The sequence below is a fragment of the Sinocyclocheilus anshuiensis genome, unplaced genomic scaffold (genome assembly GCF_001515605.1).
Source record: "Sinocyclocheilus anshuiensis isolate Anshui unplaced genomic scaffold, SAMN03320099.WGS_v1.1 scaffold1746, whole genome shotgun sequence".
NCBI classification, from domain to species: Eukaryota; Metazoa; Chordata; class Actinopteri; order Cypriniformes; family Cyprinidae; genus Sinocyclocheilus; species Sinocyclocheilus anshuiensis.
In genome coordinates this window covers 269,178-284,002 of record NW_015545562.1, presented here as the reverse complement: position 1 = coordinate 284,002, position 14,825 = coordinate 269,178, and the positions used below count along the sequence as shown (strand labels likewise).

The following is a 14,825-nucleotide window of genomic DNA, read 5'->3' as shown; positions in this document are numbered from 1 at the left end:
CTTTTTTTTTTTTTTTTTTAAGCAAGACACATTTTTTTTTCAAAATTGAATTTCAGTTAAATTTTAATCATCCAAAAACACAGGCGAGTATTTTGTTTATTTTTTTAAATTTTGGAAAATGTAAAAATGTAGTTCTTCAAAATTGAGGTGTTTGCCATTTGTTGAGTTTTTTTAGTTAAAGGGTTAGTTCACCCTAAAATTAGCCCATGATTTACTCACCCTCAAGGCATCCTAGGTTTATATGACTTTCTTCTTTCAGATGAATCCAATTGGAGTTATAATAAAAAATGTCCTGACTCTTCCAAGCGTTATAATAGTGGTGGGTTTTATTGTTCAACAGTCCAAAAGAAGTCCAATAAAGTGCATCTATCCATAGTAAAAAAGTGCCTCACACGGCTCTGGAGGATGAATAAAGGCCTCCTATAGCGAATCCATGCATTTGTCTAAGAAAAATATCCATATTTAAAATGTTATAAACTGTTTTCTCTAGCTTCTGCTAACTGTCGTACGCACGTTCACGAGAGAGTGCCTTTCCAGTGGATGATGTAGGGCGTCGGTGTAGTGCAGGGGTTCTCAAACTTTTTTACTGCGGGGCCCCCCTCCTTCTCTAGTCAATTTTGCAAGGCTCCCCTATGCCTGACATTTCCTCCTATACTGTACTTCCGCAGCAAAGAGAAAAGTGTTTATTTTTAAACCTTTTTTATTAACCAAAACATTTGTTTTGCCTAATTATTCTTCTACTGCATGTTATTAAAAAAAATCTCAAAATTCAAACACACTTTAAATCAAAGCTATACTTTATAACTTAAAAGAAAACCCTCTGCTCAATTCTAACTTTTTAAAATAATATATATATATACAGATTTAAAGCTCCTGAATTCTTTACTTCAGACATTCTTTACAACTTCAGAGTACTTTTTCTTAAATAAGTGAACCTGCCATACCAAACAGGACAACAGGGAGATGCCAAAAGACCACTCACTAAACATGTCCCTTTGAACTGGACTGACTGAATATCTACTGTTTGTATCCATTAAAAAAATAACCATACAAATGAAAAATACAGCAAATACATTCTAAATCTGTTGAAACGCATCTGAAGGCGGTTCGACGAAGACGGGATCAGTAAACAGTTCCTCCATCAGAGCGTGTCGGATGCTCATATGTGCATAAAAACCATTCAGCCTCACAAGATCCTCCTCTATGGGTGAGCATCCATTATAAAACACTCACAGGACATTAATTTGGACAACTATGCAAATATATTGAAATTTCACGCAAAAATACAATAGGGATCAGAGCCCCGAGAGCGCGCATAGTGTGTGAATCAATAGCGAACTTATGTGTGCCTAATGTAGCCTACGACTTTGATATTTGACTTTGACATACATTATACATTAGGCACGCGCAAGTTCGTTATTATTACTCTAATCATCTTTACCTTTACATTAGCTTTGCTTCATGCTTCATGCAGCCGAGAGATGTAGTTTACGTGCAGCGGTTGGAAGTTTTGAGCCACCGTTCAGTCTGTATTTAACAGTGCAATGAGGCTTGTTGCGCCGAGTCCGAAGCAATCAATCACAGAACACGAGAGGCCTTGCTTTGATAATTTTAATTTAACACATTAATAATGAAATTAAACAATTATAGGATAATATTTAAATTAATTTTAAGCTATCTCGCGGCTCCCCTGGAGGATCACTGAGGCCCCCTAATGAGCCGTGACTCCCTGGTTGAGAACCCCCGGCGTAGTGCATGCGGCTTTGATTAGTAACGAACGCGGAAGCGCAGAGGAGAGAGCAAAACAAAACACTGGTCACGAATTACAAAACGAGGATTTCAAAAAATGTCGGAGGATTTCAACATAAGCCAAGAGGAGACTGGCTTTCCTTTACTAAAGAAAGGAAACTTTGCTTCCTTTGCTCCTGTAAACAAACGTTGGTTCTCGCGAGACTAGCATATTCTTACTGGCGCTTAGGCTACGCCGACGTCCTATGTCATCCGGCTTGCGCGTACCACAGTTAGCGCAAGTTAGAGAAAACTGTTTATAGATATTTGTAAATCATGGGGTAATTTTCATTTTTGGGTGAACTAACCCTTAAACTTCATTGTAAAATGTTTCCTCTTTAATGATCTGTTTACTTAAGGTACTGTGTTAGACATTAAAATAATAGTTCACAGGAAAATGAAAATGAGCTGAAAAGTTAATCACCCTCAGGCCATCCAAGATGTAGATTAGTTTGCTTCTTCATCGAAACAGATTTGGATAAATTTAGCATTACATCACTTGCTCACCAATGGATCCTCTGCAGCATTGGTCTCAAGCTCAATTCCTGGAGGGCCACAGCTCTGCACAGTTTAGCTCCAACCCTAATCAAACACACCTGATCCAGCTAAACAAGGTCTTCAGGATCACTAGAAACTTCCAAGCAGGTGTGATTTGGAGCTGGTTGAAGCTAAACTGCAGAGCTGTGGCCCTCCAGGAATTGAGTTTGAGATCAATGCTCTGCAGTAAATGGGTGCCGTCAGAATGAGAGTCCAAGCAGCTGATAAAAATATCACAATAAACCTCAAGTAATCCACACAAATACAATCAGTCTTGTAAAGCTAAAAGCGGTGTTTGTAATAAACAAATCCATCAAGACATTTTTAACTTAAAACCATTGCTTACAGCAGTCCTCTATCCATAATATTGCTTTCTCCAGTGGAGCAAGTTGTCTCCTCTGAATCAGGAAAGACATATGCACAGATCAAGCACTGTTTACAAGCAAAAACAGTCAAAACAAATATGTCTGTGGATTTTGATGTGAGAGGACAACAGGGCATGGACTTTTTCAATAGAGGAAGTGTTATGTATTATATGTTATTTTGGCCAGAAGCAATGGTTTAAAGATAAAAACACACAAATGTGCAGCTTTTCACTTCATAAAATGTTAATTGATATACTGGAGTTGAGTGGATTATCATAATGTTTTTTTTTATCAGCTGTTTGGGCTCTCATTTTGACATCGCCCATTCAGAGGATCCATTTGTAAGCAAATTAAAGTTTAATAAGTTTCTCCAAATCTGTTCTGATGAAGAAATACCCTCAGGCCATCCAAGATGTAGATGAGTTTAAATCAATTTTCAGCTAACATTCAATTTTGGCTGAACTACTCCTTTAAAACAGGTTTATAGTGCAAACAAAAGTTTACCATGTTAAGGAAAATTATGTCTGCTTATTTTCAGATGGAGATAGAAAAAATAAAGAAGATTGTACAATCAACATGAAATAAATTCTGGCATCCTGAACTGGACTAATGGCTCCGCTGTCGCATCACGAGTGGAAAGTGACCTCCAGATGGAGGGACGGATATCGTTCACATCATCTTTACATTCACTGACTTACTCCACAATTTGTAAGATTCAAATATTTGCACATGATGAGGTTTTTTCTAGGTTTAGAAAAGTGTAATTATGACAGATGTATATGTTTGTTTTCCTCTTCTTCTTTTTTTTTGCCAACAAAAATGATCGAGGCCTTTACTACTGTGCTGGATATGCAGTCTATCACTATCACTATCACTTATTGAGATGTGCAGTGGATTATGCATTCAATACTACTGAGTCTGTATAAATGTTGGGGGATTATGTTGTTTCCTTGTTTTTTTACGACGGCTTAGTTTAAAAAAAAAAAAAAGATATTATGATCTCAGCAATATTCTGTCTATATTAGCCTCTTTAGATGATTATCAAATGTATGACATACTCTTGTTTCCATAGTGATGATGTATTCTGATTATGTTGAAAAGGGAGAACATTTCTTTTTGTTTTTCTCTAACATTCCTATCCAGGGTAACACTATTGTGCCTGTTAAGATTTTTTACAAGTGTTAATACTGGGAGCTCTCTTATTATATAAATATATATAGATATATATGTGTATACTTAGATCTACAGCATGATATATTTTTATGGTCTATTGATTGTGACATCATAAAAATGTACTGGGTTTGTGTATCCGTGTTTGGTTTAAAACATTCACACTTCCCTAGAAAATAAAAACTGGCTTCAACAAGCAGCACTTCACCGTAAGAATGGCAAGAAATCCATTTCACAATTTAAGCTGCACGGAGTGCTGGTGGGTTTGTTCTGCAGTTATGCCCCCTTGAACATACAAAAATTAAATGTGCCCATTCAGGCCTCTTAACCCTTAATCTGAAAATCTATTTTTAAAAGCATTCCTGCCCAAGGATTGTTTGTTTATCTCTGTGTGAGAGTGGAGTTGCTGATGCAGTAGGATGACAGGTTGACCCCTAAAGCAATAAAAAGGCATGTCTTTTTGGTTTCCATTTTTAAATGTCGGATGAGTATGTTCATGTTCCTTTGCAGCAACTTTAAAGGATCTCCTGTGAAAGTACATTGGAAATTAGTCATCTCTGTTGTCTGAAATTTGGTAGAACACATTCCATTTTATTGTCTTAAGATCTGTTGTGCACATTCAGCATCTATCAAAAGGATTTTGTTTACATGATTACAAAGTGAATTGCATGAGCTGAGATTTCTTTTCCCCAAACTAAATAAATATGTTTATTTACAGAGATTGTTCTGGTCTCTGTGATTTTTTTTTTATTAAGGTGTTCAGAATTTTTATATAATATTTTTCCTCCCTGGATAATCATAAACCGTTTACTTTTTGGAGTTTGCACAATTTTTATGTTCTTGAAGTCTCTTATGCTCACCCAGGCTGTATTTATTTGCTAAAAATTACAGTAAAATCGTTGGCGCTGAAAGCCTTGTGGGCAGCGAGTCGACATGTAGCACTGTTGCTCTTCGGGTGTCCCGTGTTTGTGTTCTGGCTTGTGGACCTTTCCCGATCCCGTCCCCCCGCTCTCTCCCACTTCGCTTCCTGTCTAACTACTGTCCTATCAAATAAAGACAAAAATGCCACAAAAAAAAAACAAACTGTAAACTCAGTAATATTGTAAAATGTTATTACAATTTAAAATAACGGTTTTCTATTTTAATGCCTTTTAATATATCTATTTATATATATATATATATATATATATATATATATAGTTTAAATTCATTTTTGTACCTCATACTGACAAAGTGAAAACTGAATTTTGGAAATGTCTAAATTTACTAAACAGAAAAAACTGAAATATCACATTTACATAAGTATTCAGATCCTTTGCAACAACACTTGAAATTTAGCTCAGGTGCCTCCCATTTCTCTTGATCATTGCTGAGATGTTTCTACACCTTGATTGGAGTCCACCTGTGGTTAATTAAATTGATCGGACATTATTTGGAAAGGCACACACCTCTCAAAGGCCTCACAGCTAACAATGCAAATCAGAGCAAAAACCAAGCCAAGAAGTCAAAGGAACTGCCCGCAGAGCTCAGAGACAGGATTGTATCGAGGCACAGATCTGGGGAAGGCAACAAAAAATTTCTGCTGCATTGAAGGTTCCCAGGAGCACAGTGGCTTCCATAATATTCAAATGGAAGAAGTTTGGCACAACTGGGACTCTTCCTTGAGCTGGCCTCCTGGCCAAACTGAGTAATTGATGAAGAAGGACCTTGTCTAGACTGGTGACCAAGAACCTGATGGTCACTCTAGTTGAGCTCCATGATCATATATGCAGATTGGAGAAACCTACAGAAGGACAAACATCACTGCAACACTCCACCGATCTGTAGCTCTTATAGCGGTGTGGCCAAACTCAATCCTCTCCTCAGTGAAGATGCATGAAAACACACTTGGAATTTGCAAAACAGCACCTAAAGGACCCTCAGACTGCAGGAACAAGATCATCTGGTCTGATGAACCTCTATGAATTCTAAGCATCATGTTTGAAGGAAACCAGCTCCGCTCATCACCTGTGGAGTACCATCCCAAAAGTAAAGTGTGCTGGTAGCAGCCTCATTGCTGTATTTCTAAAATTCTGTTTTCATTTTGTCATTATGAGGTATGGAGTGCAGACTAATTAGGAAAAAAAATGAATTTAAACGATTGTAGTATCAGGCTGCAACATAACAAAATTGAAAAAAGTGAAGGGAGTCTGAATACTTTCTGAATGTTCTCTATCTATCCATCTATCATCTATCTATCTATCTATCTATCTATAAAATAATTAAAAAAAAAGCTCAAAAGAACAGTATTTGAAATCAATTAATGAAAGTGCAGTTTAGAAAGACTTCTATGTAGCCCTCATTAATTGTAATAGTGGTATAGGGACTTGCAAATTGAACAGAATTTCCCTTTAAATTATTTACTTTTTTATTATTTTACTAAACTATTCTATTATTTGACTAGACTTACAAATCCAAATCCATTAAGCTTAATGTCAGCAGGTCATGTTTACGCAGCCTTTTAGCCCCCTGATTGACGAGTTAATTAGAAAGGACATTTATAGAGATTTCATAATTATATACTTAAACAGGTCACGAATGGCAGGAAACTATTGGAAACTCTCCAATCAGCAGAGCTGGACTCAGACCAGATCAAAACATGCTGAGACACATGCTGTGAAAGACACACGTTTCCATCTGCCGAGCTGATCAGAGCCAGTTTACATTTCCATAAGGGTCAGTCCCTGCAGCACCAGGAGAGAGCATGCCCTACCAGATTATGCTCAGTGCTGTGTTTTTACAACAGATAAATCCAATCCATCACTGATCTTATGTAACAAAGCCAGGCAGATATCAGGATTGTCTTGTCAGGTCAACAATAGTTGACCTGTATGAAACAGCTGCAGCCATTCAATCAAGTCAAGTATTTATAGAGTACACATAGCAAGTTTAAAAAAAAAAAAAATAGAAGGAATAAAAATAATAAATGAAATACAGTAGATTGGGTCAAGTTATTATTTTTTTATTATTAAAAGTAGATAGAATTGAAAAAGAATAGAGTATATGCTAATGTTAGAGGGTCAAGTTTTTATATAATAAAAGAAAACAAGTACAGAACAAAAACTGAAAAAGAATATTTGCATTTAGCCTACTCTGATTTTAAATGTGAGTGCTTATTGCTTGCTTAAAGACATAACCTTTTTTATTGACAATAATACATGTTTCATCAAATTACCAAATATATTTAGTTTTGAGAAAGTCATATAATTCAGAAAAAGTAATTTAATTGTGTTCAGGAGTCAAACCTTAGCGCAATGATGCAGCCACAACTCGACAGCATAATCGTTTGGTGAAAGAATTGCTTCATTTAGTAAGTCAGCTGACATCTCACTAACTCGAGTCTTGGCACTCTCATAGAGTTGCTTTGTGCTCTTTCCTAGAAAGCCTTCTTGAACCAAACTTGTGACTATCAATGGTGTCCATTAATTTGTGCGGTAATTTGCACTCCTTTTTAAATGCTTTGGTTGTGACCATAATCATAGCGATGGTTTCTCCTGAGGCCTTTTTCACATCTAGGACGTGTGGTACTAGTCAGAATTCAAATTTCTCATAAATGGGAACAGTTTCTGGTAAACTTGTGATGGAGCACTAAAAAAAAATCTGTATATAGAGGTCAAGTTTTAATAATTACAATTTGTTAATGTTTTTAGTTTTTTAAAATAAGTTTCTTATGCTCACAAATGCTGCATTTATTTGATTGAAAATACAGTAAAACAATAATATTGTGAAATATAATTTTTATTAATTATATCAATAAATTATATTGTTATTTTATTTGAATATTCTTTAATTTGTAATTTATTTCTGTGATATCACAGCTGATTTTTCATCAGCCATTACTCCAGTCTTCATTATCACATGATCAGGATTTGGTCCTCAAGAAACATTTCTTAGTAATATTAGTGTTAAATACAGTTGTGCTGCTTGCTCTTTTCAGTTGTGCTGCATTTTATAATTTAATTAATTCTTCCAAACCTTTGATGACTAGTGCACATATTATTTAGCATGTCATTTAATGAAGAAAATAGATGCTTTGTCAAAGCAATTTATCATGGCCTTAGAGAAACAAAAGACCACCCCACTGTTTTAGGACATCATGCTGTTTCCTTTGATTCAATTATTGGATTTTCCAAAGATTTATCTCAAGCACATTTGTCAATCCCACTGTAGTTTGTAACAGCTGAATGTTGATGATAGATAGGAAATGCTTGCATACTACTTTGGAATTATTAATTATGCTTGAGTATTTACACAAATGTTTGATAGTACATTGTAGCTCTGCTGTCAGTAACCTAAATTAACCCTTTCTGGGACAGTGATGATCACTGCAAAAGTTTTTTAATTATATTCAAATTCCATTTTGTTTTATGCAATTTAATTTCATATTTGTTATATGAAATTTTTTTTTCTACTTTTTGTTGACAGACTAAAAAAATGTCAGTTTTGTCTGTGTATCACTGAGCATTTTAGATGCGTATTTCAACAGTAGGCAAAGTGTATTGGTAAATGTCGATACTCTAGTACACAAAAAGAAAATTAACAGTTTATTGATAGAGCATTTTGTTTATACTGATATTATTCTCTTCCCCTAACACCACCACCTCTTCCACAACAAGCAACTGTGAATGTTCAGTTTACATGTAACAGATAAACGTACTGTACAAATATAAATGTATTTATACAGTTTACTGTTGTAGCTGCTGCTGTTTATGGTTGTGACATTGCCCTTGTTCAAAAATGGTAGTGATTGTGCTGGGCAAACTCCATACAGTATATATGCTTTCAAACTTGACTGATTGGCAAGATTCCTATTTCATTACAAAGGCAAGTAGGGTTGCTAAGGTGCAGAACATTTCTGAAAACGTTCCAAACGTTTCTGAAAATGAACAAATTTTTTCCAAAATTTACCAAACAATTTTGTAAACTTTCCCAAAATTCTGAAATGTTTCCGGAAATTGACCAGAAATTGACCGCTCCTTTGCAATAATGGCAAGCCATTTGCCAACTTAGCAGAAATTTGCCAAATTCAGTGAGAATCAACTCATCAGCCATGTCCATTTAGTCACAGTATTTAGTACTGTATTGTGCAAACTATAGACAATTTTACTCTTTTGCGCACATGTGCTAAAACACATGCAGTTTGCTTAAATCAATAAGAAATACAAATCTGATTGAACTGATTCAACAAGAAACTAATTCTTCAGACATTTGAAATTTTGAAACAATTGAAAAAAATCTCATTTGAAAATTACGCCAAAGCGATTGAGAAAAACTGTAAATCTCCATGCAGGGTGCAAACTATAGACAATTTTACTCTTTTGCGCACATGTGCTAAAACACATGCAGTTTGCTTAAATCATTAAGAAATACAAATCTGATTGAACTGATTCAACAAGAAACTAATTCTTCAGACATTTGAAATAATTGAAAAAAATCTCATTTGAAAGTTACGCCAAAGCGATTGAGAAAAACTGTAAATCTCCATGCAGGGTAAAATTTGATCTAAACTAAAGTTGATTTCAACTAAAGCATGTGGACATATTGTGGCATAATATTGTGTCCTTACATGCTACAGAGTGAAAGTTATTTCTCCGAAGTTGAATTTGGCCCCACCGATTAGAGGAACTGACCTATTTTTTGCATTCCAACTACGAGAAGGAATTTTCATCTAGATCATCAAAACCATCAGTCATCTGATTGTCAGACCTCTGAAGAGGGGAGTATCAACATATTTCTCTGATAATGCATGCATGCATCCTGTCTTTCTAATCTTCTCCCTCTTTATCCTTTCCTACTCATCGCTCTTGTCATGTAATACTGGCATCCTTACAAAACCTTTAGCCAATCATAATGCAAATTAGCATACAAAATATGACATACATTGCTCTCATTTATATGCACGTAAGTGAGACACTGCCAAACACTAGTCTGATTATTGGTCTGAAGCACATGTGCCCAACAAAGCACTAGAGAAATCATCTCAACCTGCAGCTACTGAATCAATTTACATAACCGGATGTAAGACCATTATTACCACAAACCTACAGTGCTGCTTGAAAGTTTGTGAACCCTTTAGAATTTTCTATATTTCTGCATAAATATGACCCAAAACATAATTAGATTTTCACACAAGTCCTGAAAGTAGACAAAGAGAATCCAAAGGTCCTCAGAGATCTCATTTGTTTGTGCCATGATACACTTCCACAAACATGAGCGAACTTTGATAGATCCCTGTTCTTTACATAAAACAGGGCACACACTGACACCTAATAGTCATCTCACTGATTAAAAACACCTCTGAACAGATGGACTCTAATTTCACCTTCAAATTAACAGCTAATCCTAGAGATTCACATACTTTTGCCGCTCACAGATATGTAATAATATTGGATCATTTTCCTGAATAAATAAATGACACAGTATATATTTCCATCTCATTTGTTTGACTGGGTTGTCTTTGTCAACTTTCAGGACTTGCATGAAAATCTGATGATTTTTTGGGTCATATTTATGCAGAAATATAGACAATTCTAAAGGGTTCACAAACTTTCAAGCAGCACTGTATATGAAACTACACATTGCTTAACTGAATATTTTTTTCATAGATTATGGCATTCTTCTAACCTTATTTTCAGGGGTTTATGGCTCTCAGTAGGCAAATAAAAATGCTAATACTAATAATATAAATTTATATTCATATTCATATTTTGTAAAAATATAAATCTCAATTAGGTAAACCTTTCCATTCTCATGCCTTAAAAATTGCATGAGAGGTGTAAATAGGTTTGATATTTCAGTTGGATGTAGGATGAGTTTCCCTTCTGAGCTTTTATCTATATATTATTTATTCTAAAATGTGCATGCGTTAGCATAAATTTGTTAGCTGTTAGCTATATAGATTTTTAGCTTTTTGTAATTTAAAATACTCTCCTTGTGTATTTAAAAAAGCTATCCTTGAAACAATTCAGTCCTTTCCTAACACTTGGAAAAAGGGCGAAAAATACAGTGTTTTGATTGGCTCTGATTTTTGGCTGAACAAAGTGAAGGAGCAAAGGTTGTGTGAATTTGTGCTAAATCTAACTAAAATAGGAAACACGGCAAATGACCAGTGCTTGCGTAAATAACAGGGAGACAGCATCTGTGACCTGCATCCCTTGAGTATAGAAATATGCATCATAGTGTGCAGCCAATTGTAGTTTCCGTTACTTCAGCCGATAGACGGACATGAAATTCCTGTGACAGTGAATGTTTTAAAAATGAAAATGCAGCCATTATTGTCAATTACTCACCTCAAGTTGTTTCAAACCTGTAGAACTTACTTTCTTCCATGTAACACAACAAGAGAAAGCTTTTGACACTGTTCATACTGAAATCAAGCTTAGCGTTAGTTCTGGCAGGTCACGTTAGTCAAGCTCACATCAGCTGACTCTCAGCTGATCCCTTCAACCTATGGGAATACGACACCTAAGTATTCATATATAAGGTCCCGCAGTAGTATCAGCAGTTTTCGCATTGCTCAATAGCTAATTACCCTCCTCCATCCCCAACTCCTCCTCTGTCAGTCAGGATTCAGCCTTCTGATTCTCCTTTGAATCAGACTAATTCTAAAATGTGTACATAACATTATTGAACTTTAACGATATCTGCAATACATTTATTTTGGTTCTGTTCCGTTTACCCTGTAGGGTTATTGCTGCTCTCCCTGCTCTCATCCATGCTAGGCTGCATGGATGCGCAGGGAGTTCTTGCCCAGAACGGAACCATACCGCCAATCCAAACTGTATGCTAATTGTCAATCATCTTTGACGATAGTGGTCCTGACAGAACTGTCAATTGCCAAAAAGGGCATACATTTGTCACTGCTTTTATAGTTTATGGATTTGTGACCTAAGTTTTGTTGGCCTGATAGAGAAAGTGTCATAAAATTCCTTACTTTGCCAAAATGTTGACACCGATTTTATTGATGCATTGATTTTAGGATCACCAAACTTGGGATGAAACCAAAATTTCACCAATTTCAGTATCACATTTGACATTTACTGCACATTTACTTTTCCTGGAGTAACAGACAAAAGACCCACCATGACTAATCTTAACGAACTGTTTAATTTACATTAAAATGACTTGGTTCAATTTAGCTCTAGTTTCAATTGGTTTTGCTTCTTGGTAAGCCACTTGCTTCAAATCAAAATCCAAATTTCATGTTTCTGAACACAGGCCTGATATAGGGGATTTTTGATTCCCAGCACGCTTTGCATTAGACTGAACTGCGTTGGGGATTAGAAGAGTTTCCATCATTGGAGTTTTAAAGATTACCATTATGAAGAGTGGAGCTTGTGCTTAGTTTGAGGCTTTAGCATTACAAGAATTTGTTGAATATGCTATCAACCAGAGATATTTATAAGCTAACAATCCTTTCTATTTTGTGCTCACATATGCCTGCTGGTTTTTTGATGAAAAAAAAAGTGTTTATGTTTGTGCTGTTTCTAGCTAGCAGCTAACTTATTTGACTGAAAAAATATACATATATTTTTGTTTTTTACTTTAAATCCAATGTACATTTTTGTTTTGTGCCAAGTTTTTTTTTTATTATTATTTTTTAAAATCAACTTAATATGTAATTATTTTATTTTTGCAGTTATTGCTTACACATTGTGACATTATGATTAATTCGGACATTGAAAAGTGTTCTACATTGCTGTGCATCCATATGAATTACATATGTAAACACATGATTGCATGATTGACAGGTCTATCACATGGGGGGCGGGGCTTTACAGAATGGAGCTGTCAGTGCTACATGTGAACTGCCAATAGTGGAATGAGCTGAGAACTTGAGTGGATTTCTGTCGCCGCTTACTGTGACCAGGCGCATTTTATCGTAATAAACTGAGCTCTACTTTCTTGTAAATAACCGCTCATTGCTTTACCTAGTTTAGCTCTGAAGGACCGTGCTGAACAACGACTATCATCATCATCATTATCATCTTCAGAAAGAGAAGTGCCAGACCGACTATGGAAACAGCCCCTCAACTGAGGCGTTCAATAACAGAAGAAAACAACTGCGGCGTAGTGCGTGTGATTTACATACGTGAATTATGGAGAAGTTATCGACTCCATTTTAGGATAATTTCCAGTCGAGAGAAAAGTGCTCAAATCATTGGGATGGTTAAGAGTCATAGCAAGGTAAGCGTTTGTTTTTCGGGAAACATTATCGGCATTATTGTGAGCGCTTTCCATGCGGTTATTGTTGTGTATCATGTACTTGTTGAGTCTGTTTTTGTGCTTTTGTTTGTTTACGATAGCCTATCTATGAGAACCCAGTCATAGACAGAATGCTTAAAATTAACAAAGTTTTCAAATGAAGCCTTGATAGCATTGTTCAAATTTTGCACGATTTATTTTATTCAAATTAATACTGTCCTGTACAATGTCTTGCTGTTGTTTTTTTGTTCTTTGCATTTTCAAATGAATGATACTCTGTTTCAAGGTGCTCAGTACATCATTGCAGCTGACAGATACAGACAGTTTTCACGGCTAGTCTGCGTTTATTGCAAAATTGGTGGTTTGTTTTTAAGTTTTAGGAGAATAACATTGCCATAAGGAAATAAGTTGTTTAAAGTCAACACATACCAGAAGTGCAGGATTTAGCATCATCTACTGATGTTTCACAAAGTTCAGCAGATATGATATTAATAATTATTCAGGAATTGATGACGTTTAATACAATACAGAAATCGACTTATAGGTTAACAACTTGTGATTCAGTATACTCTTTTTTTTTTTTATGAACGTTTTCTTTTTTTTTTTTTAAACTGACTTGTCATGTGACCGCTTTGAAATGATTATTGCATGCATCAAGTGGTCATCTCTTAGAACTTGCCTATTTTATGAGATTTCATTATTTAGAACATTGTTATTTCTAACACGAGTTTGCAGCGGCGGGGGCTTTAAATGAAACACGGATGCAGCATCACCTCTGATTGCAAAAGCTGTGTGTCACCAGAGAGTGTAGTGAATGCTCATTAAGTTAAGCCTACTCTTTTTTTTTTTTTTTCCTCCATAAATCCACTAGACGCTTTAAAGTGACTAACAGTGCTGATGGGAACCTCAATACTGTGTCCATTTTAGCTTTAGTTTCAATTGGTTTTAGATAAATGATTGTCTAAAGGGTTGTTTTGAGGTGTTTGACAGGTGTTCTTTGCTACTCGGTAATAGCATTCTTTTGACATGACTTCAACTTTTTGGAAAAAACAGTCTATATAGTGGAGACTTGACTTACAAAACACAAAAAGGTGGCATGGCTACAAAATCAAATGTAACTACTGTAATAGGAAGCAATTATAGTGAAGTATGTCTGTTGCACTAGTAATCTGTTCTGCTGAACATGCCTGGCGGCGGGAAGGAGAAGACACTGCCATCTCTACAATAACACAGCGTTGTATAAAAATCCTGATGTAGCAGTTTTTTTACATGTTCTTTTGTCTTCAGACTAAAACTGACTAAATTGCTTTATTTCACAGATTTAATATTTTTTTAAATGTTAAATAACTAAATACATAAATTCCACAATCCTCAAAGGGTTAGTTCACCCAAAAATGAAAATTAGGCTGTGTTTTACTCACCCCAGAGCCATCCTAGGTGTATATGACTTTCTTCTTTCAGACGAATCCAGTCAGAGTTAATGCTGCACGATAAATCGCATGCGATATTTAACGCGCATCTTGTCAGAAAGCCGGTTCTGTAATCAGCGGTAAATCTCAATCACGTGCGTGCTTTCACACTGAGCAGTGTGCCGGCTTTTCTGACAAGATGCGCGTTAAATATCGCATGCGGCATCTTTCAAGCTGTTTAATGCCATTCAGCGGGTGTTGCATGCATCAGTCCAAAAGAAGTTAAATAAAAAGCGCCCATTCATAAAAATAA

General features: G+C 35.6%; 2 protein-coding genes across 4 annotated transcripts in view; both read left to right on the top strand.

The window, feature by feature from the left end:
- LOC107698347 (CD2-associated protein-like) overlaps positions 1–4,574 on the top strand; it is a 64,281-nt gene extending 59,707 nt beyond the window's left edge. For all 3 annotated transcript variants that reach the window (XM_016499304.1, XM_016499305.1, XM_016499303.1), the window contains exon 19: positions 3,229–4,574. In XM_016499304.1, the coding sequence (XP_016354790.1) occupies positions 3,229–3,270 (42 nt within the window). In that variant the 3' untranslated portion in view covers positions 3,271–4,574. The remainder of the gene's footprint in view (positions 1–3,228) is intronic.
- Positions 4,575–12,784: 8,210 nt separating this feature from the next.
- Positions 12,785–14,825, top strand: part of LOC107698323 (opsin-5-like) — a 14,264-nt gene continuing 12,223 nt past the window's right edge. Inside the window, exon 1 of the mRNA XM_016499282.1 lies at positions 12,785–13,085. The gene's annotated coding sequence lies outside the window, so the exon portion shown is untranslated. The remainder of the gene's footprint in view (positions 13,086–14,825) is intronic.